Here is a 27,870-nt window from a genome sequence, read left to right on the forward strand (position 1 = left end):
TGCAGGGGAACAGAGGCATCCAGTTGATATGAAATGAAACAAACGATGAAAACAAGCAGCAGATTCCTAATTAAATGCCCACTTCTTCTGTGCTTACTGGGAAGTTCTTCTTACACCCAGCCAAGTGAGAACACTTGACTATTGGCAGAGAAGAGGGATTTTCAACACTCCAGCAATTCACTCCTTAAACTTCCCATAGCCTGGATTTGCATTCTGCTAATTCAGGATCAGTGCTGTGCTTGGGAACACTATTCCACAAAATACATCTGAAGCTGCTGAAGCACACAGTTGTCTCCCCAGCCCAATGAAAAACATTACTTTGGACTAAAGCAGTTGTGCCGTGAGCTGTCCCAAGCACAGCTCTGCTCCACTGGCACAGGACACAGCTCCCAGCTCCAGAGGACTGCACTGGCAGCTGTCACTAACCCAGGGACACAGCTCACAGCCAACCTGCTCCTCCTGCTCACAGAGCTCACCCACACCCTGCTCCCACACAAACAGTGCCAGGAGGGCATCTCCCAGACAAAAGCACAGCAGAAAGCAGTCTGGATTCATGTTTATTGAAGCCAGTAATTAAAGACGTCCTCATTTTGCCAGCACTAGAAAGCAAGGTTCCACATGACTGCATACTGCACCTGGTTAAAGCCATACAAGTGGACTAAGTTTTGTTTCATACATTTGCAGTCCTAATTGTAAGTTGGAAGAAAAACCAATAAACTTAGTATACAGGACAGTGAACTTTCATTTACAGCATGTATATTGTTAAGTTCACGATGTACAGAGCAGTCACTTTCAACGTAGTTAAATTAAATAAAATATGAAATTCTGTTCAGTTTAAACAGTTTGTTTTTTTTTTAATGCCAATAAAAAAAGTGCAAACTTAAAATCAAGCAGCATAACCACAGCATTTTTATGGAGGGCCAATCTTTAAAGTTTTCTATTTGCTTCAAGTTGAATGCTTTCATTTTTTGTTTTCTTAGTTTAAACATGAACAGTAGATGCAGTCACTATAATGCATATAAATATAGGCATATAATAGTTTAAACAGTCTACCATACAAGTGTATCTGCAAATAAAATGAAGTTTCACTTGAAAATGTAAAGGCTGTTTGCATTTGGCCTTTGGTTCCAATGCTTGAAGACACCAGAATAACAACTGTGCAGCTCACCAAAGCCAGCAGACTTTGGCACCCACAGGATGCTACATTACTTACACCTCTCTTCAGTAAACTAGGAGCATTCACTTGCAATTAGAAACTGGAAATCTGTCCCTGTTTTGTCTTTCTTCAAAGCTGGTAAGTTATGACACAGTAACAGTTTTGATCAGTTTTAGTATACTCAACATTTTTATACATATGGAAAATACTTCCCATTGTAAGTTTTAGCCATATTGCTAGAAAAGTGCTTATCAGGTTAGATGACAAAAAAAGGCAGCTTCAGACTGAGGTTTTCAAACCATGCCATTACAATCACACACTAGTTTTCCTGTCCAATTTTTGATGGTTTAGTCTCCAATCTCACTTCTCAGTGTCAGAAGGACAGTGTGTAATTACCTCTGGTGTGGTAACTTGCAACTGGCACCCATTACACCAGAAAGTGCATCCACGTCACCATCAGCCAGCCACAGTCTTAGTCTAACTGTTATCTAGACAACTGTATAACTTCAGGTCATACCATTTCTTAAAAAAGTAAAAAAAAAAAAAAAAAAACAAAAACCAAACAAAAAATAGAGTATTTTCAACAAAAAAACTGGCACAAGTAACATACTCATGATAATGTTTGTCAAAGAGGCAAGTAAATACTCTTAGCTTTCTAGATGTCTAGACAGACTCACACGAACAGCTTCTTGCTGTAACATAGGAGTTGAGGTTAACACCCAGCACTGTGTTAGTGGTCAGTCTAATTCTGTATCTTAAAGTAACAATATATATTAGGGAAGTTATATCCAGACATCAGATTTAGTACAACAAGTTCATATTAATAAAAAGTAAACTCTGTATAATTCAAATTGTGGTTTTTCCCTTCAGCGTTAAGAGCACAGAATATGCTTGGTATTTTTAATTTCTGGTAGTGTGTCCATGTAAAACAAGCATACTGTGTATAAAATCAAAGTGCCATTTCAGTAACCACTGCAGCTGTGTTTGTTGGTACAGAATGAGGGTTTATGTGACCATGGACAGGGCTCCCTTAGAGCAACGGGGACAACCACAACCAATCTTTTCAAATGAAATGCTACATGAAAGAAAACACAAAACAACTTCAGGATGTCCATCGTGTACACATTCATACTTTTTAGGTTACCTTCAGAATTGGAGTTGGCTGCACCTGCAGCAGATGTGGTTGGAACTAGGGCCTTGAAAGTTTTTTTTAAAAACCTCCATAGGTGTAAGGCAGGAATCCATTTTAGCTTGGTAGCTAATATTTAGTTACAAAAAAGTAAGAAAGAAAAATACTGAGAGTGTTCTGTAGCACATTTCATTATGGGAAAATGATCCGTCACCCACCATTCTTCATAGGCCAGCCTCTTGGCATAAAAAAGGCAGAAGCTATCAGAAAACAGGAGTTAAAATTAAATACAAATTGCCAAACTACTGTTTTTCAAATAAAACCAAACAGTGACTGTTTGTACTACAGTGCACAATAAGTTCAAGCACCTTCTAAAGACACATCACATACTGTGCCAGGCACTTGGAGCTAAACAAGTTTAGTTTCTCCCTTTGTCAGCTACACCAGAAAGGGCATCCACACTCTTAAGACTTCTTTAAAAACTAAAACAAGATTTATAACAAGAATAAATTCCCATGGTTCTTAGTGTTTGGCCTGGAATTCTCCAATGTAAAGTAGTCTTTTAAAAACAGTGACTATTTACCCCCTGTGAAACACAGGATTTGACAACATTGCTCCTCTCCAGTCAATCCAACATTCTGGTTTCTCGCTGTCCCAAATCCGTTTCCCCTTTCAGGGCTCCATTCCCCACCTTGGCTTCTTTCCCCCAGTTAATGCTGTTCCACCACCACCAAGAATATAAAATGCATTGCAAACATACAAGTAGCCAATTCCAGAAACTCTGAAAGAGGGTTTCAGTTCTCTTCCTTGCCTCGTGTGCAGTCAGTAGTACTTTTAAGAGAATTCTCCATTTTGCTTCTCTGTGTTCTTCACAACAGGAAATGCAGCTGCACCTGCTTTACCTCCAAACCAAAAGAATTGCCCTATATAAACTCTAAATGGTTATCTTATACAGAGGGATTTTATATGCAAACTTCCTGAATGTGCACTTTTTACTGGGACAAGGCAATGATGTAGTAAGCTCATTTCCCCTGCCCCGAGAAAACTGATAGCATCTGCCATAGCAGAAAATTCCTGGTCTTATCAGATCACTATACATAGTTATTTGGTCATTTACATCTGCATTGTTCTGCCCATCAAGCCTCGTTCTCTGTTGGAGGAGAGTTTGTTGTTACCATGGGGTCAGGCTTGCGAGTGATCCTGTCCAGCTCCTCCTGAGCATTTGCCAAAACTGTCTTTTGTCCTGGAGAGAAAAAGAACACAAAGTAATTGAGTTTCAATGAAATGTTTTAACCAAGAAGCACAAGTGTTCAATAAATCACCTTTAGATGACAATATATTATTTGTTTCTCATTATTTTGCCACTTTCCCAAGGCCACAGAGCCTGGCACAATGCAGGGTATTTTTTGTGTAAAGACTGATACTCAGGTTTGATTCACTTTAAAGAGATGAAAAGCTGAACTACACAGCAGGAAAAAGCACAACACTACCAGTGATATGTTTATAGCAACTAACATTTAAAAATAACTATATTATTTCTTCCATAAAAATCAACCATACACAATTCTACTATTGGCATTGATAGCAAGGACTTTATTTAAACCCAACTTTTAATCACAAGGTATGTAGGACACTTGCTAAAAAAAAAATCCCATTTATTTGGTTGCACTTGTACCTACTGCATTTGAATATGAAATAAGTAACAGGAAGAACTCTGATATCTGCAGACAACACTTCCCTTCAAAAGCGGACAAGAATTGCATACTCATGTAATATCTCCAAGCAGGCATTTCAAAGCACTTCTTCAATTGGAACCAGACACACTGAAGTATTTCATGGGAAGGCATATCTTACATTTCTATATTAGACTCAAAACTTTTTAACAATTCCCTAATTGAACCATCAGCTTACTTCAGTGTTCCTGAAAATTATAAACCCACAGACAAATTCATCACCAAAATTGGAACAATATATCCTAATGCATGGAGCATACAACCATTTAAGATTAAAAAGCTATATTTTTAGACAAAAAGTAGATTATATAACCATGTACAGCTCCCTTACATAGCCAAAGAATTTAACAAGCATCTGTTTTCCAGCTCAAATGTGTGTGAAATATTAGGTGGATTTTTTCCAGGGTACATGCTGAAAACATTAAGAAGGCAAGATTTGACTGGTAGAGATTCAAGTGTTTTTTTTCCAAAGTACAAAGACATAACCAAGTTAAAAGGTTACCTTTAATCACTAGAAAGGTTTCATAAGCCACAGTACTCTACACAGTATCTACTCAAAGTTGGAGTATTTGAGCAAAATTTAGGAGTTAGTACATTAATTAATGCACTGTAACAGAACTTAAAATACAAAACACTTCATGTGTAGACTAATGGCACCTGGGAGTTTAAAAAGCCTAAACCCTAAAACAATAAAGCCACACAAAATCCTCACTTAAACAAGAGCAGATCTAAACAAAAGCCAGGACTTTGTTTTTTATGCTGGATAAACTGGCTCCTTAGGGCTCCAAAATAACCCCAAGCTGTGTCCTGCAAATACCTCATGTGGACAGGAAAAACTCTCCCAGTGCAGAGGAACATACTCCCCTTTCCTACCACAGGGAGCACCTTCCAAAGGAGGAGAAATACAGGGAGCAGTTTTTAAGAAAATAAGAGTTTCCCCTCAACTATGAATGAGAGTGACACTTGCTTTCAGTTTCCCTATAAATTTCAAGGAGTGATGGCCTCATTCAGGGAGATGTGTTCTGGACAATTACATGCCCCCAGTTCTGTACAATTCTCCTTGCTAGAACAGAGTGAGAGCAGGGAACCTGAGTTCTTTATCCTCTGTACAGGAATAGAGAGGGAAGGCAGCCTTAGAATTTGCAAGAATCTTCTTGTGAATATAAATGAAATAACTGTGGGGCTATAGAAGTTCATATGTAGAAAAATAAACCACCACAGAAATAACCAATTGAAGTTTTTTGAAACATCACGGTCTAGGCATCAAAGAGTCCAGAAACAAAGGCAAACAAGAAGCATGGCACAGCAGGAAAAATGGACATGACACTGCCCAGAAGAGAGGTTTTTCTCGGGTAAGAACTGTCACAGTAGAAACCAATCCATCAATGAGGCTGACCAGTATTGCTGAGACCCACATTGTCACTTATGCTGGGACAGAATCTCAACATTTCAACCCCAGGCTATTCCTAGCTGTGAGAGAAACAGATGGTCTCTTTAAAGCTAAATATTTTTGTCATCAACCTTCTGAAAACGTCAGGCTCTTTAAACAGTTTAGACATTTGAAATGCTTACAAAGATAATTTTAGCACATTTACTCGCACAGAGGATGCTGCTGGAAATAATGCTTTCCCCGAGATGTTCTGATGTGCTGCTCACCTCTTCCACAAAGGAACAGGTCATCTCTTCTGCTCTCACCAGCACAGGTACCTCACAAACCCAACAAGAGGGAGCATGAGGAGCCCTTCCCTTCTCAGCACAGTTTAATCTTACACTGGTTCACACAAAGTGTGAGCACAGCAGGTGACAGGAACAGGCACCTTCTCCTGGGAGTGGAAGCCAACTGCTCTGTTCCCAAAGCCAGGAAAGGAATAGGAGGAAAGGAAAAACTCAATGTAGCCAAGAAAAGCCAACCTTGAGATCATTCATGAGAAGCACTTCCACCCAAGACAGAGAACTGCTGCAGCAGGCACTGCAGCAAGGGAGATCTGCAGAGCTCAGTACAATGTCCTGATACTGATATCCTGATACCCTGACCATTGTGTTCAGGACAAGAATAAGCCAATGATGGGAACTAATGAAGAAACTAGTGAGGAAAACAGAGCTCACCTCTAGCAGGAGACCAAAACTTGTCTAATTTAGTCTATCAAAATCAAAGTTAAGGAAGGGTGTATGATTGCTCTGTCTACATGTTTCAGGACAGAAATTATCTATTCCAATTAGAAGCTAATGCTGGCATAAGGAAAAAAAAAAAAAAAAAAAAAAAGGCTTGTTATCTTTGAAAGTCCTGGAAGGCATAGAGTGTTCTAGAAGACTCAGAGTACAGCCCATTACAGACTAGTTTAGCAGTTTTCCCAGAAAATGCAGTTGTGTTCTGGGTGCTCAGAACAGCCTACAAGCCCAACAACCAACAGGGTCTGTCCAGACAGGTTCTGCCAAGCCACTCACATTTCTGTGAAAGGATAACAGGTCCTGTGCAGAAGGGAGAAGTGGTTGATATCACATCTCACATCACCTTCACAGAAATAAACTTTTTTAAAAAAGCCTTGATATTTCAGAGAAAATTAATGGATTTTAATTCATAAAATTACACATTAATTATCCATAGCACTGGCCAGTACTTTTATTCAGCAATCTACTGTGTCTGGTGTTGAAGAGAGCAGGTATGTAGGAAAGTGTGCCTGAAGAGACAACAATCAATTTGGAAAGACAGGATTGGGGAAAAAGTTATTTACATAAATTACCAAAGCAATGCATGATGATAGAATGGAAAGCAATGATTAAGCAAACACACAAGCTTTTGAGACATTGAATTTGATACAGACTAGAAACCCTCCTTCCAGGAGGCACAGAATGTATTAAACTGGCTGAATTGTTCTAGCAGCCCACACACAAGTCACAGGCAAAGGGGAGCAGCTTTCAAACCCAAACACTGCTGCAAACACAAAGAGGCAACACTGAGCTCCACTGCCACCCTAACAAGACCAAAAGTGCTGGGATTCACAAAGACTGGGCAAAGGAAAAAAGTAACTGAGAAATTAGTACTGGAATAGGCTTCCTGGAAAGGTGACATTACAGCTTTTATTTCTGAGTTTGATTTTTATTCACTAGCCAGGTACTCCCCAACTGACTTGGCTTCAGGTAGAAAGCATGGATGAAATAACACCTAAAAATAATTCCAGTTCTATTTCTACCGAATTTATTTTGATTTTGTGAGTAAAACATGAGGCTGCATTTGATGAAGCAGTGGACATCTTTTGGTGTTTAACTGAAGAGGGCATTCTGGATTATGAAAGAATTAGTTCAGCGTTTTTATAACATGGAAACAATATTATTATGGAAATAATATATAATACAAATCCCTTTTGTTATCTTCATCATAATTAAATTTAATAAAGACAAAATTACAGGATTCATCATGCTGAAACAAAACCCATAAAAATCACACCTGACTTGCTCTCAGTCCAATCTTAGGCATTTTTGAACTTTTATAACACGAAATGTCATATATAAATCTTCCCAGTTAAAAAGAAGATTTAAAATACCCAAACTCCAACTGCCCTGGCTCTCTGACTGACAGAACCATCAGTGTGGCTGGGAGCAGATATGTCTCATTTCCAGTTCAGAAAGCCTTATCTTCCCCTCTCAGCTGTGGTTTGAGGAACTGTGGGTTTGGCATCACCATTAACACCCAAAGATTGCACAAGCTTGGGATCTATCCCAAGGAAGCAGTGTATCTATCAATAATTTAATAGTAAAAGAATTCTGGAAGGAAAGCTCCTGAACATTCAGTGTGATGGGAATGCCAGTATTGAACAGAAACAGTCAAAGAATCAAAGCAGTAAATTCCATCTGTCAGGTGGACAATGTATTTTGCACCACCAAGGTCTAGGTAGGTACCAACCACTCTGACAGGTTTCTTTCATTTTCACTGAACTGCTGCATTATTTATCAGCAAGGCTCTCCCACAGTGCAGTCACAGCACACACATTTGTCAGTGTTACCAGCTGTGCTGGATTGCAATAAAATTCTAAATAATTAATGAGTGAACAACTTCAAGCTGTCACAAACAGTGATTCATTCCACCTTGAACTCTGGGGAGATTTCAATTGTTTCACTGCTAACTCCAGCCCAAACCCAAAGAACTGCATCTCCTTTGCAACAGCAAAGCATCAAGAAAAGAAAGGAAGGAATTCTGAAGTTGAAAAATAAATCAGCACTCTCAGCATAGGATCAAGACTCAAATGTCACTGAAATCCAAGCAGTGCAACTTCACTAAAAATAAACAGAATTTAACAGAAGCCCTGGAGGTGTGATGCAGCAGTAGTTTAGTTCTTTTAAAGACATTTTGTACTGTCATCTGTCAAGGTCTGTCACTTTCCTGACCAGTGTCAGAGACACACCCAGGGGCCAAGGAGCCAAATAAACTATTAAAAACAATTACCTGATTTCTTGGCTGTGCTTTGCACTCCTCCAGCACCAGGACTTCCAGGAGAGCCAGTCTTTTTGCTCAAGAGACTGTTAAAGAAACTAGCCAAGACACCTTCACTTGCAGCATTATCTAAAGACAAAAAACAAATATCAATTACACAGCACACTGAGAGGTGGTAAATTATAACCTATTTTCACAGAGATACAAATCTCTTGTCAATCAGGCAAATAAACCTCAGCTCTGAGAAAATCTGTCCTTTGTTCAGTTTGAATACCCCAGTCCTTTGCATACCTTAGTACAGGCAGAGATGGCTGAATGCACATTCCTGCTTTTCTGGAATGATGGGAGGTGTAATGAAATTTTAATCTAAATATTTGTACATTTAAAAGCTTTTAATAAATGTAAAAGCCAAGAGCAAGATTATTAAGTACAGACATTAAATTCAAAGACTAATAAGCCCATTAACAACTTGCACATATGTTCTAATACAGCCTTTCATGCCACACTTGGCAATTCAGCAATGAGACAGGATCCATGAAGGGCATTTCACCCCCTGGAAGTGAAGCACGGCCCTACAGTGCACAAGAAAAAACAACACTGGCCCTGCAGACCTTCTGAATGCCCAGAGGGTAAAGAAGCCCCTCAATACCACAGAGCTGCATGTCAGGGAAAGATCTCATCTCCAAGTGACTCCGTCTGCTACAGCAGATGACATTGACAAATGACCCAGTGGAACAGGGTTTGCTGTGGATTCCAGAATAAGTGGTATGAAGTATAAAATTGTTCATAGTTTAGAGCAGTCTCCACCCTAATAATCCACCTGATTCGTAATAAATGTATCGAGGCAATTTAAGGAAATTAGGATGCATTCAACCTCTGTCTGACTGCTTGCCACTAACAGAACTCTAGTCCAAGTCACACAAATGACCAGAAAAGAAAAAAACAATCCAAAGTTATGTCATAAATGCATTTCTGTTATTAAACTACCTGTACAATTAGTGAATAAGTACCCAAATCTTTCTACAGAATAGGATTCATGTTAAGGGAAATAACACATGATAGAACAGTAAAATGCTCATTCATACTTTTAATATTTGGATCTGGTTTCTTAACTGATGTGATTGGTGAGGCACTGGGTACATTGGTGGGACCAGCTCTGCCTTGAGTCCTTGGGGATCCTGCAGGGCCTCTTGCAGGAGATTCCTTAAAAAGTCCAAATCACACACATCAGAAAAGAATTTCAAAGTATTAGTTACATTAAGCAAGCTTAACATCACAGACTTTTTCAGCCTTTCTACTGACACTGTAGTGATGCACACTGGAGAAAGAAAACAAACAAGCACCCAAGACATCAGTTATTTTGGGAAATGTGCCACTACTACAGGAAAGGCTGAATCATGGCAGGAAATGTTCAGTTCAATAATCCAATGTTTCCACAGTGAATTCATAAGCAACATTTTAAAATATTGCCTCATTATTTATTTCCTTTCTGCAGTTTGCAGAGATTATGTAGGTTACATTTAAATATAAAAAATGGATCTCTGCAGGTTAGAATCATTCCCTTTTTCCCTCCAAGGAAACAAAACACCTCCTACTCTTTTCCTTGGATCTACTTACTGATGCTCTTGTAGGCGTTGCTGGCTGTTTGGCAAGGAATGACTGCAAAAACAACACATTAGCACATTAAATAGATTTCAAAGAATACAGAGGAATAAAATACAGTGAAGCTGAGTAACCATAAGTTTACTTGATCTTTTTCCTGATATTTACAGGATTCCTCTTTGATATTTCCATACTTCTCCACTCTGCCTCTAGAGGACTGACTGCAAGGAGTAAATAAGCTTTGGGCCTTTGTTTCACACAGTCAGCCAGAACTCAAAGCCAAAATCACAGACACCCCAATCTGTAACCTCCAGGACATTTATAATCCTGGATAGGGACCTATTGCTATATGTTTTAAACTATAGAGTAATAAAGAAAATAGCAAGTTACAGCATAGCCAAATTTGACACATGAAAGTCTTTCAAACCTTTGGCTGTAAGGAAACTGCAAAGCTCAGATGTTAGGTTTTAAAAGTATTTCTATTTCCCAGATCAATACAACTGTGTGGTGAAACACAAAGTCTCTTCTTCCTCTTCTCCTTTGACATGTACATTCTTTCTGTTTTCAGCGTATCTTCCCTTCAACTTGCTAAGTTAAGTGACCACATTTCCTACTTGCATTTGTTAGAATAAAGTCTTACTTCACAATTACATCTGAATTTGCAAAGCTGAGAAACAGTTACCTGGTGATTTAAATGAGAAATGAAAAACTAAAGGCAACAACAGGGGAGAAATTAAAGTGAAATCTTACATAGTAAGGACTTATTTTCACTCTTCCATTCTTACCTGCTGCTTCATAAGAAATACTTGCTCATCTTCTGCTGCCAGCTCTTTATCATGGACTAGCTGTTGAACAAAACATTTTGTTGTTATAAGTAAAAACTGAAATTACTGTAACTGGCTTTTATGCTTTGGTGATCAAAAGGGGGGAGAGAGAGGCAAATCTTTAAGACTACTGTTCACTAGTTTTTTTAATTGTTCTTCCACATTTAAAATAATAGTACCATTAAAGAAGTTGCCATTAAAAAATACTGTAAAATAAAAAACATTGGAGTAGATGAACAGTGATGCCAGCACTGTCCTACAGAGATGAGCACTTGGTAAGTAGCCACATTCCTCTTTTTAAGTTTGGATATTGATCTCATCAGCATCTCTTCAGTGAGCTGACAGGATCTTGCTTTTGTCTTTGCATGGCAACATCAAAGGCACGTGAGTACAAATGGAAATGTCCTACAAGAGAATTCTGCATTTTCTGGGTGTGTTTTTGCCCCATGCATGCAAAAATGGTAAATGTAAAAATAGCTATTCCTGGACTGCCTTTCATTCAATAAGGTGAATGGTTTCTGGGTTGCTTGCAGTATTTTAAATAACTAATAAATGAAAGCCTGACATTTCACATATTTAGATTTTAAAAAAAAGTTACATTTATATTTGGAGTTCTTCAATATTAATAGTCCTTAGCAGCCATTCGAGCAAACTCTACTTATTTGTTGGGATACAGAAAGAAAGAACCCCTTTTTACCTTTCTTACAGGAGGTTTTACAATGAAGTCCTCATATGCATCTTCTGGTTTTACTGTTGTGAAGTTTTCATGTAAAATGGCAATTTTCTTCTCATTGTCCCAACCAGCAGGTCTGTAAAGAGAATAAGAATTTACCTTTTCTGCAGCTTCTACAGAGAACATTTATTTACTGCCCTCTACTTAAACAAGGCAATTTTCTTACAGATCAGCCCTATTACTCAGCTAAATTCCAAGGATACAAAAACAGGAATAGTATAGTCTGAGTCAATAATATGCACTAAGTTGCTGTTTAAATTTGGGATTCTACAAGACTTGCATAGTAAGTTTTTGAACAACATACCATTTAATTTACTTTCATATCCATATTACATGCAGTGCAGTGCTAAATAAAACCCCCTTGGCACAATGCTGCTTGTCCAGTGACTCACATAAAAACTGCATCCTTCTCTACCACTAAGGCAGGCGTGGTAAACTGGAAACCGTAGGTTTTATGTACAATGTACTTATACAACAGGTCAAGGTTCTTCTCCTCCTTAACTGATGTATAAATCAAGGCAGCCCCATCTGGGCTTCTGGTTAAGGAAAATTAGGTAATATACAGTTTCTAAATTACAAAAACAATTTCAAAACAGGAATTAATAGATTTATAGTTACTAACTAGGCAAAACTAGAGGCATTTAGTATACAGGGGTGAAGGGGATATAACAGGGCAAGGCTCGTGGCACTTTTCAGTGACATACACAGAAATTATCCATCCTCCCAGGCTTACATGGAAACTGTGTCCTACTTCACTTGGAACAAGTCAAAAGCTTAATACACACATGAGATCTCAGGCTTACATGGAAATTGCAATTTCTGAGGGGAAAACCAAGGAAAAACACTTCACAAAATGTAAGGCAAACCCTTTGTAAAAGAACAAAAGGTCCAAGTCCCATGCGCAACTTAAAAACTATAAAGTATTTTATACATGTGTCAACATTTTCAAAAAAACAAACTATATACATTACCTAAGGTTAGGTATGTGTAGCATATACCCTAACCAATAACTAAATACCAATAGCAATCTTGCAGAGCAATTTCTTGGATGAATGTTATGTGCAATTGAACATGAAAACATCTCTTGTTGCCTGCAGATTAGAGGCAATCTCCTCAGCACAGAACAGGATACACTGTAAGCAGAATCTGCGGATGTGTGACTGAATGAAGTCAAAGTGTTCTTCCCTGTAGTCGTGCTCCTTCTCCAGGACACTCACTGCATCACACTGGGAGAGGCAGGAAAACAAAGCAGAAAAACTCAGGCATTTAACCCCAGCACACCTTCCTTAATCTTACACACTCCCATCACATTTACTTTGAGTCTCTGGTTCTAAAATAGCACTGTTAAATCAAACACTAAAGTAATTAACATATAATTGATAAAGTTATTACTATTTCATCCAAATAAAAATTGATGTCAATGGCAGAAGCTCACTTGTAGAACAAATCCTCCACTGTTAATCCAGAATTCAAGCTCACTTGTAGAACAAATCCCTCCACTGTTAATCCAGAATTAATTCTGCCTGTCTGCAGAAGGCATGCCTTTCACAGAGAAGCAATGAAAGCCAAGAGAAGCAGAGCCTCACCTTAGTGCACACCACGAGCACGGGAATGCCCAGGTTGTGAGTCAGCACATTGTCTCCGAGGGGAAGGGACACGTGTTCGTCCTCCTGGCCAGAGGAGGGGCCTCTCCTCTGTGGTGATCCTTGGTAACCTTCTTCAGGTTCTACATACTCCTGAAACTCCTTGATAACTATTAAAAGAGAGAGATTCTTAGGCTGCAACAAAGGAGCTAGCTCTTTTTAAACCATAATTAATCTACAACTAACTAGAAATCTCAAGGGTTTTTTATTTTAAATTTTTATACTACATGAGAACTGAATGCAAGTTAAGCCTCGTTGCCCTTTCCAACAGCACAATACTCCTCCACCAAAACTTACAGGAAGCTAAATCGAGTAGGATCTGGAGTCATTATGAATAATCACAATTATTTGCAAAAACACGTGTTCCTGAATATTTCATTATAGGGCAGTTGACAAGAGGAAACAAATGTGGTTTTATAGCAACACAGCCTATACCCTGCAATTTATACCTATTGTGGAAGAAAGCATGGTGAAAACATAAATGTACACAGAAAACACCAACCTGAAACAGCCACTTTTCCTTACGAACAATTACTTTAGTTCCTGTTACTCTACATTTCTGTTGCAGGCATCCAGTGCTAGAAATATAAAACCTATCTGCATAAACACAGATAGTTTTTATATTTCAAGAGCATCTGCAGGCTACCTGAAGAGACTCAGCTGCATTCTGGAAAACTACAGTGGGGTCCAGAGGAAACTTGATGCTTTCTATGTATTAGTATTTTAATTGTATTGCAACAGTATTTACGGCAATAGTATTAAGGTCATTTTGGAAATGCTCTGTGAACTCGCACATGCCTTATCAAATATGGGCTGCAATCCACACTTTAATGTCTTTTATTGAAGACCAAAGCCACAGACCAGCTAAATCTGTGTCTTGGATGTGGCTGCTCCAGGCACTCACTGTCCCGAGGCCCTGGGCTCTCCTCCTCCTCACTCAGCCATAAGGAACCCTCAGGAAAGAGCCAAGCAAACTCCATGATCTGCTCCCACAAGGGCTCCTCCATTTCAGAAACAGTGGGAGCAGAGTGACTGGAGGGGCAGTCAGGAAAACTCCTTAGAAAAGCCACCAGTGTCCAGCCCAGCCACACAGGGAGGCTGCTCAGAACACCCCCTGTACCAGGGAAGGACCTGCAATGAGCCTCTTGAGCTTTAGGAAGTGGCAAAACCTCAGGGAAGCTTCTTAAACAAGCCTTGCAAAAAGAAGTCATGGTACCTTTCAAAACAGGAACCACTCCTGCAATGGCATGGGTGCATGGAAGGAAGAACAAATCAGAAAACTCTTCTGTTTAAAGCTGCACAATCTACAATGCTTAGCTGAAATATAAAATTGTGTGATTCTTGTGGAAGAGAAGTCCATTCCAGAGAAAAGCCTAAAAACCTCAAACTAAATACAGACCATAAAACTTCCAATCACCAATTCAATTTATGCCAGGGTGCAAGGAAATACAAATGAAATGAAATGCAGTTCCTTTTAACATGGGGAGACAGTGCCTTCTTGTGGAGGAGAAACAGCAGTGCTCCAAAGGATGCTGTCTTCAGGACTGTTTTAGTCAGCTACTGCAAATCAAAATTCCATCATACATTCTGCACATTCCACATGTTTATTATCTCACCAGAAGCATTTAACTAGCAAGGAAGTTTTCTGAAGTGCCACTTTCCTTTATTAGCTTTCCCATTACTATTTACTTTTGAGGTCAAGTGTATTACAGCAGTTCAGATGAGTCTCTCTGACTTAATCAAACAGAAAAGATTATTTGACAATACAGCTCTCAATTTACCACAGCATTATAATCAGACAGGATTCCTTTCCTGGGTTTTGTTCATATCAAAGCAAAATAATTTTTTCTTTACTGAGCATAAACCCCTTCATATTTGGGGAAAAAAGAACTCTCCCAAAAAGAGGAACAGTCAACAACATGAGAAAACACAAGATGCTCTAAGAATTTTAGAAATTTAAGTAATAGCAAATGCAACATGGATATTTCAGAAGTCTGATGGTTTCATCCTCATGAATTTCTGCTGAATGGGAATGAAGAGCATAATCCCAGAGAGCCACAGCTCCCATTCCCCCCTCTCCCCAGGAGTCAGCAGGACCCAGCAGCAGCACCAAGGCCATGCCTCACACAGGAGGGAGAACACCCTTCCACAGCCTTCCTGTGGAGCTGAGCTCTGTGTGGATTCCAGGGATGCACCTGGCCTGGCATTAACCCCTGCCAGACGTGGAGCAATGGGACACAACACTGGGGCCAACAACTGCTGGGTTAACAGAAGGCACCAGGCAGAGCAAGAAGCTCTGACTGCAGCAGCCTGAGCACACAGACACCCCCTGAACTCAGGAGCAAGTGGGAGCTCCTGACAGAATGAGGCTCCTCAGCCCTGCTCCAGGCTTCCACTCAACCCCTGTTCCCTTCTGAATTTAGTCCTAAGAAATCCAAGTGAACCTGAACCCCAGGCACTGTCGGATGCCCCGATGAACAAACTGCACTGTCACAAAGTAACAAAGCAGCTCACTGCATTAAAACTTTCTTTGACACACAGCAATTACATACTTTTTCTTACCTCCCACAGCTATGTCTCATTTGAGCTCTGTTATCAGGTTTTTAATGGATATAAAGTTGTGCATCCATACAGCTCATAACATCTTTTATTTTTCCTTTTTTTCCAATGAGCTATGAATATTAGCTCCTCCCCATAGTTCTAATTGAGGAATCATCTTCTATATGGTATGGAAAACAACTATTTTCTTTATTAAGAAATAGTGAAAATTACTTTAGTTTAAGGTTTTTCAACAGGAAACACCCTTAAGATGATGCACATAAAATAGGAAGCCAGAAAAACAACAGTTCCTCTGGAAATCTGTAAAATTCTGCCACCCATCACTAAGGTGGAGTACTCAGAATGGCCTATTATGTTAATAAAATTCTCACCAGGTGATGATGTGCCATTGAAATCCCACCTCCACTACAGAGTGCTCATTTATCTACCAAACTTGTGGCTCTTTAGAGTTTTGCATTGAACACAGGAAATGAAAGCAAGGTCCCAGCAAACTTTTGTTGCTGATTTTCACACAAGGCACTGCAAGGTAACTCCACCAAAAACTGCTGCATCACCCAGGACATGCAATGACTGGAAGCACCACTGAGACAGCAATCCACAATTATTAGGTTTGCTTGTTCCAGCAACAGTAATCTGCTCAGGCTTGGAGTGCTCTTAAACTGCAATGTGGAAATGCAGGCAAACACTCCAACCTAATGGATAAATCCCAAAGGCCCTGAACAGCAAAATGAGAAAAAGGAAGAATGTTTTTCTGAGAAAATCATTCCATATTTACAGTCTTCAAAGTTTCACAAACACTTTTAGGTTTTTTTTGTGCCCTATCTTTACTGATCATTAAAAATTTTAGTCTTGTGAAAAGAATTCCTAGGCAAAAGATACCTGGATAAACTATTTTTAAAAAAATCTTTTAGCTTAAGAAATCTTTCAGCTCTATGTCAATTTAGAAAAGCAAAAAGGTAGACAATCTAAAACTAATTCAGTTGAATGGGACAGTGCACAGTTTGCAACAACATGTTATTTTCTTTCAATTCTTTAGCTTCAAACACCCCAGAGGTCACTGGTGTAATTGTAATTTGACCAGTAAACCTCCTTTCTGCAGTTCTTGATTGCTGACAGCCACCTTATCTACTCTGCTATCTTAAAAAGGGAGGCAACATCCCCGAAATAATTACTCAAATATGTGTTATTCAAAGAATGAATTATCACAATTGAGCCTGAATTAAATGGACATAGCTGACATTATGTACCTGAGTCCACATTAGCCAAGCTATTAGCAAGGAATAGAAGGAGCTCAGTGATGGAGTGAGTGCAGGCAGGCAATGCCCTGGGTACATTCCCAAGAAGGCAGCCTTGGCCTCCACGTGGGTCCTGCTGCCCACTCTGGAAGCTCTTTAACTCCAAAGGGAAGTTTTTCACCCAGCCAGGCAAGCCAAGAGTCAGAATCCCAGCCAGCAAACACAGGAGCAAGGGCTGGTGCAGAAAGGCCTCCCAAACGCTGCCAGCAGAGACAAGCAGCCCAAAGCCCAACTGCACTGACAAGGGTGAGCTAACAAAGGCATCTCTGCAAACTCTGAGCACCTGAGCAATGCAGAAGGAACAACCTTGCAGCACTTCCAGCCAGTGGGGCAGGACTGGGCAGTGTTTCCCAGGGGTTCCTGGTGCTGAGTGTGACAGCCAGGGAAAGCACTGGGGCCATTCAGCTGGGGATGGAGGAGCAGGAGTAAGGGAATACTCTGCTAGAGAAGTCAGGTGGTCTTATGCTGCAGGGGGCTTAAATTTAGCACATCCCATCACTCTGCACTCCATTTCTATGTTTCAACTGCCCTCATGTGAACTTTATTATCCTGGTTTTCACATATTTGGGCTGTTGCAAGCCAGTGACTTCATTTTCTACGTGGCAGCCTATCCCAGGAGGCACAGGCAGCAGCATTTCAGCAAGGAGAGCTTTGCTGTGCAGCTTCAGGATGGGCAGCAGTGCCAAGGCAGTCACCAGGCACGTGTGCAGTACCCTGACACAGTTACCACGGGCCTTTCCTCAGGAGGGGGTGCTAAGAGAATTACAGGACATGGTGGCCAAAGTTCTGAGCACAGAGCTGGCCCCAGGGACAGTCTGCAAGAAGCCAGAGATGTGTCCAGGTGACACAAGGGTCCAGCACAAGGCCTGAGAACAGGAGGTGGAAATTTGAAGACATCAAGGCCCTGTGTGGCACAGCTGAGCCAGGGGATGGCACTGGAGCCAGGCATGGGGGAACTCAGCCCCTCTCCCATCTCCTCTTCCCTTGGCTCCAGGAGAGCTCAGGACAAACCAGGAGTTTCTATGATACTTTAGAATTCTCTGTCCAAGATACCACTATTAGAAAGCCTTTTAAGTCCCTCAGACAGGGTCCTCAAGCTTTGCCATGGCTCCTTCACAGAGTGCACTCTGAAGGGAAGGCTGAAAAGCTTCTCTTTCCAAAAGGAAAATTTAAGTGCACAAACTCGCCCTTTATTTGGATTGCCATAACATTTGCAGTGTCTCACAAATGTGCAAATTGGGTTAAGTGCTGGATTTTGATACTAGAACTACCTTTCCATTTCCCATTCCAAAAAATCTCTGACACACTTTTTTTTTCCCCTAAAAACTCTCATATTTTATTTTTTGTTTAAATGTAACCTGATGATCAAACTTGGGTGGTTTCAATCATTAAGTCTAAACTGCAGCTGGTATGCTGTAGGCACAAGGCTTCAGGGAACACAATATTTAACATTCAGAAAGGATTATCAGCTATACAAATACACCTGAGTGGTCACAGGTCAAACAGATCACACTGCTCCCTGTGGTAGCTCAGGAACCTGCCAGACCATATTTGCAAGGGTTCCACACTCCAGCAGAGAGAGCTACCAGGAGCAAAAGCAGCTAGCACAAAGGATCAGTCTGAATCCACTTCACCTAAAAGAACTGGAAATTGCTAAGGTCTTTTCCACTAAAGACATTTATTTTGGAGTAATTCAATATGAAAACAGAAAAAAAAAATCTCAAGAAACATTCAATGCTACTTTAGGAAAGCACTGCAGGATCCAATACTGCAACAATGACTGCCTGCCAGTGCTAGATTCCATCCTGCCATGGATATGCCAGGAAAGAAGGTTAATTTATACAACATTCCTAAAGTCACAGGGTAGGAATGGCTGAAGTGAGACACAATTAGCTGCACCAGGTTCACAGAAACCAGAACCAGTTCTGAGCCACCAGAAAATCAAGGGCAGAGAGACTTTCTGTAAGACAAGCACAGTATGGGAATGGGACCTGGCTGAGGTATCACAGCAAAGCAGACAGCTCACTTCATCACTGAATTTTGTCACCATCTTTTAAAAACTGAATCTGGAATTTTATTGAGTTATTTTTTTAAATTGCCCTTTTAAAAAATCAAATTATCAAAATTTCATTATTGCCCACGATCTAGACCAATAATTCACCTGATGTTTTGTCAGCACAGCAAAACTGCAAGAGCTGTTTTAAAGCCTAACACAGTATATTTGAATTAGTGTTGCAATCACAACTTAGGAGTAATTTTTATCCAACCCATTCTCAAAACACTGGCCCAAAGAAATCCATCAAATGTTGTGAGAGCTAATTAAAAAACCAACAGCAATGCATGGATGCACAAAGACTTACACTTCTGCTCCATGTGCCTCATCTCTTCTGGAGGAATTTTCATCTTATCAATGTGTTCTTGCAAGACACTGGCCCATTTCTGTAAAGACTCCATAACAGTCCAAGGTCTAGACATATCTGCAACAAAGACCACGATGGTGTCTTGCAGGGATTCAGCAGAAACAGCAAACTTCAGCAGCCCTTTGTGGTACAAGTCTCCATCCAGGATCCAGACGTTGCAGCGAGTGTGATCTGAAAGGAAAAGGCACAGTTGGAAGGCAGCAGATGCCAGGGCTGGCTTTGCCAGCCTGGGAATGACCAGGTGTGTGATCTGAAAGGAAAAGGCACAGTTGGAAGGCAGCAGATGCCAGGGCTGGCTTTGCCAGCCTGGGAATGACCAGGTGGGAGCATCAGTGTTCAGCAGAAGGAGCAGACCCAGCTACCAGCACACTTTGCCTGCTTATTTATGACAGGTTGCTGTGTAAATGCCTATATTAGTCAGAAATGCTTTCATTTCTGGATTCAGAACATTTTCCTTAAAAAAATAATTTCTGTGCTTGAGCTTTTACTCAGGACAGCTGTCAGGACAGTTTTTAATCGCTGCACGACATTCCTGCATTAGAAACAAGCCCAGTGAACCCAGAAGCCAGGGGATGTGTGTGTAAGGCCCAGAGGGGTGGCCCTGCCCTGCCCAGCCCAGCAGGGGATGAACGCTGCCCTCAGTGTCTCCCACACACATAAGCTGGTTTCACACACTCAAGAAACTTCCCAGCAGAAATAAGCTGCACACAAGATAGCAGCAATAAGCAGCTTAAGTTTCTAGCACAGGAGTGGGAGGAGCAAATAGAGGATGAACTCCCCACCTCCCCAACAAGGTTGTGCCACCTGCTCTTAACTCACACTGACTTAACACCAGCTCCTTCTGCAGGCTCCTGACCAAATGGGCACTGGGGAAATGACCTGGTATTGCAGCTTGTGTGTTTCTTGCACAAGTGTTTTTGATAGTGGCAGGATGCTTCTTTGGAATGCAAGGCAGAGTAGAGGGGGATCAGCTGGGTCAGACAGCTGGCATTTTACCCCAAAACTGAGCTCCTGGCAGGAGTATAAGAACTGAAAAAGAAGCTTCCTCCACAAATGATCTATCAGGTAGCATGAACAACCAATTCTTCCAAATTAAAAAAAAAATAGAAAAAAAAAAAAAAAAAGAGAGAAGGAGAGAGGGAACATTATCCTCAGAACTTCCTGCTGAAGAGGAACAACTTCATTGTTTCTATCTTCTAGATTCTTCTTAGTACCCCCCCCTAAGTATTCTCTATTTCACTACAGCTATCCAGAGGGATCAGTGAGTCTCTCTTGCACTGCATACACAATATGTCACTTCTGAAACACAGAGATCTGCAAACCAGCCACTGCAGAACCCAGATTTTCAAAGCAGCTACTGAGCTCCATAATTACCCTGCCTCACTGTACTTCTGTGTCCTGAATCTTTCAGCTTCACAAAATAAATCCAGTTACTATGGCTATCAGAACTTTATTCTGGGAAGGAATCCACCCCTCTTGACTGCAGAAAAAGACAAAAGCTTGGCTAAGAAATCTGGAGGAAGAAAAGATGACAGATATATACATCCTACCTGTTTAATCAGGCCTTGGACAAAATTACTGAGCAGCCCAGTTTCAGACACCTCATCGAGGTTCTGTATGTGGCTGTCTGTGTTTAGCATTTGTTGTAAGTTCTGTTGGGCTGTCCTAAGACATTCCACCATCAGCCATCACACAAACAGGCCAGCAGCCACATTGTGAACTTACAGCTCCTCTCACTGCCAGCTGCACCCCTCCATTCACTCCACAGTGATCAGTGAGGGTAAGCCCTGTGGAGCTCAGAAATGCACAAATGAAATATCTGTGTAGGACTCTCTGCATCCCAGAAACATCCTGTGTACATCCCTAAAGCAGCAGCCTCCCAGTAAATAACAACCCCGTGAGTTTTCTATGAGCTAAGGGTTATTAATAGACAGGGACTGTGTGTATGTACAACTGTCTCCTTGGAGCATGAAGGAAAGTTTTGAAAACCTAATGCAAATCTATCCATACTTTATGCAAGTTTACAGCTTTCTGCAGTGCTGATGGATTCTCCTGTGGGGAATACTCTGCAGAAAAGACTTTAACACCTTGGCAAGTTAGAAAAATTAATAATATCCAAATTCATTGCTTCTAATTCTTGTTTTAAAGCCAATATCTAAGGTTAAAATTGTTTTGTTTGCTAAGCTCCTTTGTTCCCCTTAAGGATTTAATTTTTGCTTAACATGTGGAATGCAGACTGGAACTAGAATACAGGTGGAACTACCACTCACAGTCAATCTGCTAGGAAGCCTTGCACTCACATCAAAATGTACTCTAGCAAAAAAAAATGTAACATTGTATGTAAAGGAAAGGTTTTGCTCCTTTCCAACAGGACAGAGGAATGTCTTGCGATTCACATTTGCTAAAACATTAAACATAAAAATACAGCACTGGGTGCTCATAATTTGGCAAGGACCTGGTGATAAATTCAGCTTTGTCAGCACCACATCAAGCTCGTACTTAGTCATGAATGTTAACTGTGCCCTTCTCACTGGCCATGACACAACATACAAAAACAGAGCAAACAATTCCCAGGTCCTGTTGGAAAAGCAGGAGCAACTTATCACAGGCTATTACAAAAGCTGCTAAAATCACATCTCTAAATCCTGTCAATATTCCATTGGCCCTTTAGTCCTGAAAAAGATTTTCCAGCTTTGATGAATTTTATTGCACATGGTTGATTCTGTGAACTGCAACTACATCTGCATCTACTCAAAAGATATCAGTGGCAATTACATATCCCTTGCTCAAGCTGTGAAGAGAAGCAAAAAAGGAGAAAACTTTCAAGAAAACTATTTCTAAAAAAGACTATTTTTCTCATTAGAAACTAGTGCAGCAGCAAGACTTGGCTCAATCTGGAACAACCAGTTCAGCTGGAATATGCATATGATACGGCTGAAGCCAGTCCAAACCTGAGGCAAAACCCAAGACTGCTTTGTTTTGTTACAAGCAAGAGTGCAAGCCCAGAATGGCTCCTCTTCCCTGCACAGTGGGCACGGGTGCATCTGCAGCCTGGCAGGTGAGAAATGTCCCTGTGGTGCTCGTGGTGCTCCAGCTGACACAGAGCACAGAGCAGGCCATGCAGTCTGGCTCCCTGTTCTGCTCTACATCCCCCCTGTAACTCTGCCCTGCAGGGGCCTCTGAAACTCTGGAAACAGATCCTTTAGGAAAATTGTGCACAGCTTCCCTTCTACCTCCTATGAATTCAGAGTCTCAGTCCTCAAAAGCAGACTAACCAGTAGAGACAAAAACCATCTGTTCATCATAAAGACAGGCAAAAAACTGAAATTTGCCACACTCCCTGAGAAATTCCACTAATGGAGGACTCTGGGGCTCAGCTCCAGGATCAGTTAATGTTCACAGCTAAGGTTGCAGGCAGTGCTATAAATGCTTTCATCAGATGAACCACAGTGCCATGTATGCAGGAGCAGCCATATGCTCTAAGGATAATGCAGCTGGGGATTTAGGAGAATCCTCTCTCCCCCAGGATTGCTTCTCAGGTCCCTCCAAACCTCTTCCTGAGCAAATGCCTTGGCCTAGGCAGCATTTGGGATAGTGATAAAATATAACTTTAAAATAAAAAGGTATCTTTTTAGATACCTCTTTATTTTAAAGGAAAGAGACTTTTCAGACAGAGATTCAGTAGCAGACTTGGAATCTCAGTATCCTGAGCCCTGTATCCTCAGTATTCTCAGTATCCTGGGAAGCAAAGCCCACATGTCACACTGAGCAGTGACACCTGGCACAGCTGGAGCAGCTGGACAGAGCACTGTGCACATGTGCCTCCAGCTGCCAAGAAACCAGCAGGGGACATGGAAATCCACCCAGTCCCTGGGCACCTCTGTGAGCCACAGGGGGCCTGCAAGGCAGAGATACTTCCTGCACTTTCCTACAAACCAAAAAGAACAATTTAATTGCTGAGCTGATCTTAAGGATGAAAGTAACACTAAACTAAGATTGCATCCAGCAATCCAGAAATATTCTACTTTAGATGTAGGAGCAGCCAGGTTCAAACATCCCTTCAAGAGGAATGGGGAGGGGAGACCACAGCATAGAAACAACACAGATTTTCCCTACGCTTTCCTTGGGGAAGTGGGAAGTAGATAATTAATGACTCAGCATTATGAGGAAAATATTTCTCCTGAAGACTAAGAGAGCAAATAAATCTTCTATCACCTGGGAAAGAAGCTGAGATCATCTCACTCCACTGCAGAGTTTCAGTTACCAGTGTTGACCTGGAACCCCTGGAAATCCTTGTGATCTCATCTTGGCTAGGTTGGAGTCTAACAAAAAGCAGAGACCCTCGGAACCACCCATCTGCTCCTGAGCTCCTGAATGCATACTCTGAGGTTCTTTATGGCTCCCAGAATTGTGGGTCAATTATAAAGCCTTTGTTCCCCAACCTGGACATGAGCATACACTCATCTGAAGCACACAGAGAGTTTAAAAACCAAATCCAAACCTGTCCTAGAGAAGAAAGAGCGTTATCTCTGCCTGCTGGGAGGTCCTGACCCACTTTGCTATTTATTTTGCTTGTGGATGACACTAATGAGACAGAAAGGAAAAAGGCATGTATTATTAGCTCCTAACACACCCATTAGAGGATGCATGCAGACCTGAATTGGCCAGCTGAGCCTGTAGTCAGTCAAAAAGATCTCTTTTTTCCCTGCTAGTGCTGCCTGAGTTCTTACGACAGGCCTCTCCTAATCACTTCAAATACTTATCACTTTCAGCCACTCAGGAATAGCCCCAAAATACTTCCAGTGTAGGAATACACTTGAGGTTTGATAGATAACACCAGGGAAAATAGCACAGCAAACATTTTTCTGCTTGTAACAGCATCTTCTTTGAAGCTGCAAGAGGCCTGATGACATAGGCTGTCTCAGCCCTCCTAATCATAGGGGCTTTTTCCACCCTGAAGTGTTTATGCAGAACTAAAGCAGATTTTGCATGGTGGAAAAGCACTTACAGCCAGAACCTGAAGAAGCACTTAAAATGACAGCCCAAAAGATTTTTAGGAACTGCAAGGAGGCCCCTGGAAGATATGGCAATGTACTCATCCTTTCATTGTGCCTAACAGTATCCAAAGGGAGCTTCCTGCCACGTGAGTGCAGGCCCCATCTCCATAACAACCAGTCACATATGGCACTTAATCACTCCTGCAACCCTTCAGTGCATCTCCAGTTTCAAAATACCATTACAGGATCTTCCTACTTGTTCCCAGGAACGGGGATGAACCACCACCACTGCTTCCCTCTCCTGAGCTCTGAAGGAAGTCATGAATTGTAAGACTTACATTCCCCATTTTTAAAGACAATCCAACCCAAGGAGGCCTAGCAGCTTGCCCAAAATGAGATCAGGAGAAGCACATTTAGGAGCAAAGATAAAGAACTCACTCCCCATCTCCTCCTGTCCCCAGCCTTCTCAAAAACATGAGTAATCTGATCATGAGGCCTGCTTTTAAATGGTCCCTTGGCATAATCTCCCTCCATACAGCAGAGAGACAAGAGATCAGCAGCAGCAACAAAAAGACAAGGGGCAAAGAGCAAAGAGATCAGCTCCAGCTTGAGAAAAGTAAACGCTTATTCTGACTTTAAGCTCTGTTCTTCACTCAGCCAACTAGAGCAAAACATCTGTTAGCTAACCAAAATCCCACACACAGCCCCTGTGAGAAACACCCTGCGCCCAGAAATCCACGCAGAGCATGAAGTTCTCAGGGATGTATCTCTGCCTTTCTCTAGTCACACAGTAGCCACAGCAACGCCACTGCAGCTGCTACAAAGTCACCACCAGGCAAGGGATCCCCCCTAGGCCAGCAGGGATCCCCGGAGCTGCCCTGCCCCAGGCAGGCACTGTAAAACCTTTCCCTCCACACAAACGGACACAGCTCCAGAACTCCCAGCACCACCAGCTGAACCAGCCACCGGGGCGTAGCCCAGAACACACTCATCAAAGCACAATTATTAAAACAGCATGGCAGCCACTTAATTAAAGAGATTGCACTTGAAACAAACTTACCATCTCTATCTTCGTCGTGAATGTTCAAATACAAGTATTCCAGTCCTCTTCCTTTCTTGCCATGCTCTGCTCCCTGTATTTTAGCCATGAGTGTGGTTTTGCCTGAACCATCATCACCTGCCAGTAAGTTTGTAGAGGAAAAAAAGACACCTTCAGACTTCACAGAAAAGATTTTTTCACAACTTGCTTAATTAATGAGAAGCATCCTTGTACACTTCTGAATCACAGTTATTTGCTGTTCTCCTTCAAGTGTTTCAGCTAAATCCAGTGGCTTATACCAGAACAATAAGAATGAAGAACTATCTTATCCTCTATTATTACTTAAAACAGGCTATAAAACTAACAGTGGAAATCAAAGAGAAAGCAGATCTATAAGCACAAGACAAGACCATAAATCAAATTACATAACCCAACTGTAACGACCCCATGTGCCAGTTTGCAACAATCGGCGTTTGAAAATACACTTTGTTCCTATAAATAAAAAAGCAACAAACCAACACCCAAACTTACCAAAAACAAGGATATTCTTTCCCGACGGCAATTTAGATCTGGAGCGTGTGGAGACTTCGCTGAGGATGGAGGACCTGGGGAAGCAGCAGCAGAGCGGCGGCGTTAGCGCGGCCCGGAGCGGTGACAGCACCATGAGCTCAGCACATCCGCACCCAGCGCCGGCACATGCGGGCTGGGCACGGCGGGGCTGTCACAGCCACAGCCACAGCCGCGCTCTGCAGCACCACAAGTGTGCCACCTTCCACACAGAGCCTTCATGATTGCTAAACCAGGGACGGGGACATTTAAAGTTCTCCTCCCTTGCAAGAGGCCGCAATACTGCAGAACATTACTTTGCAACTAACTCTCATCACAATCGATTGCTGTATTCGATATACGGCCTTCTGCCACGATAGGTATTTTTGAAAGCGTTCTTTAGAAATAAACACACGAGATCGCCTTTGCCGGAGCCGGCCCCGCGGCCGTCCCGCAGAGCCGCGGTCCCGGGCCCCGCTGCCCCCTCTGCGTCACCCCCGTACTCCCGTCCCTGGGCCCGCGGCGTTCCCGTCACGCACGCCCGGGCCCCCCCGGCGCTATCCCCGGGCCCCGCCGCCGCCCGCGGGACCCAAGCGCGGCCCCGACCGGCCGAGAGCCCGCGCTCCGCTTCAGCCTAGCGGAGCCCGGGCTCACCCAGCCGCGCAGGCTCCGGGCGGCCGCGGGCGCTCACCAGAGGTTCTGCCCCTCGTCCTCCTCGCCGGGCAGCTCGGCCCCGCCGGGCCCGTCCGGCCCCAGCAGCTTCTTCTCCGCCAGCACCGGCGCCATCTTGGAGCCGCCACAAAGAGTGACTTCACCGGGCCGCGAGGACCCCGCCCCGCCCCGCCCGCCCGCGCGCGCCGCCGGCCCCCGCGCCCCGCGGCCGCCCCGCCGGCCCCGCGCGCGCCGCGCCCGCCCCGCGATCAGGCGGTGCCCGGGCAGCCCCGGCCGCGGCCCGCCCTGCGCGCGCCGGCCTGGGACCGCCAGCGCCCCCTGCTGCCCGCGGAGCGGCACCGCTCGGGAACCGCTCCGGAACCGCCTCCCGCACCCGGCACCGCTCCGAAACCTCCTCCCGCACCCAGCACCGCTCCGGCACCGCTCGGGAACCGCCTCCCGCACCCGGCACCGCTCGGGAACCGCTCCGGAACCGCCTCCCGCACCCGGCACCGCTCGGGAACCGCTCCGGAACCGCCTCCCGCACCCGGCACCGCTCGGGAACCGCTCCGGAACCGCCTCCCGCACCCGGCACCGCTCTGAAACCTCCTCCCGCACCCAGCACCGCTCCGGCACCGCTCGGGAACCGCCTCCCGCACCCGGCACCGCTCGGGAACCATTCGGGAACCGCCTCCCGCACCCAGCACCGCTCCGGAACCGCCTCCCGCACCCGGCACCGCTCGGGAACCGCTCGGGAACCGCCTCCCGCACCCAGCACCGCTCCGGAACCTCCTCCCGCACCCAGCACCGCTCCGGAACCGCTCGGGAACCGCCTCCCGCACCCGGCACCGCTCGGGAACCATTCGGGAACCTCCTCCCGCACCTGGCACCGCTCCGCAACCTCCTCCCGCATCCGGCACCGCTCGGGAACCGCTCCGGAACCTCCTCCCGCACCCGGTACCTGCTCAGGTACCTCCTCCCGCACCCGGCACCGCTCCGGAACCTGCTCCCGCACTCGGCACCGCTCGGGAGCCATTCGGGAACCTCCTCCCGCAGCTGGCACCGCTCTGAAACCTCCTCCCGCACCCGGCACCGCTCAGGAACTGCTCAGGTA

At 43.2% G+C, this 27,870-nt stretch overlaps 1 protein-coding gene across 1 annotated transcript; it reads right to left on the reverse strand.

Annotated features, from left to right (window-relative positions):
- Positions 1 to 540: 540 nt before the first annotated feature.
- On the reverse strand, positions 541 to 26,931 carry DYNC1LI2 (dynein cytoplasmic 1 light intermediate chain 2). Its single transcript, XM_058813827.1, has 13 exons — positions 26,797 to 26,931; positions 26,091 to 26,164; positions 25,581 to 25,697; positions 19,464 to 19,694; positions 13,193 to 13,359; positions 12,739 to 12,832; positions 11,999 to 12,134; positions 11,571 to 11,682; positions 10,835 to 10,894; positions 10,065 to 10,106; positions 9,533 to 9,650; positions 8,460 to 8,576; positions 541 to 3,528 (listed from the first exon to the last, which is right to left on the reverse strand). Exons 1-13 carry the CDS (start codon positions 26,889 to 26,891, stop codon positions 3,422 to 3,424), a joined length of 1,470 nt encoding a protein of 489 aa, XP_058669810.1. The 5' UTR covers positions 26,892 to 26,931; the 3' UTR covers positions 541 to 3,421.
- Between the last annotated feature and the right edge of the window lie 939 nt (positions 26,932 to 27,870).

The sequence above is a fragment of the Ammospiza caudacuta genome, chromosome 13 (assembly GCF_027887145.1).
Source record: "Ammospiza caudacuta isolate bAmmCau1 chromosome 13, bAmmCau1.pri, whole genome shotgun sequence".
In the NCBI taxonomy this organism is placed as follows: Eukaryota; Metazoa; Chordata; class Aves; order Passeriformes; family Passerellidae; genus Ammospiza; species Ammospiza caudacuta.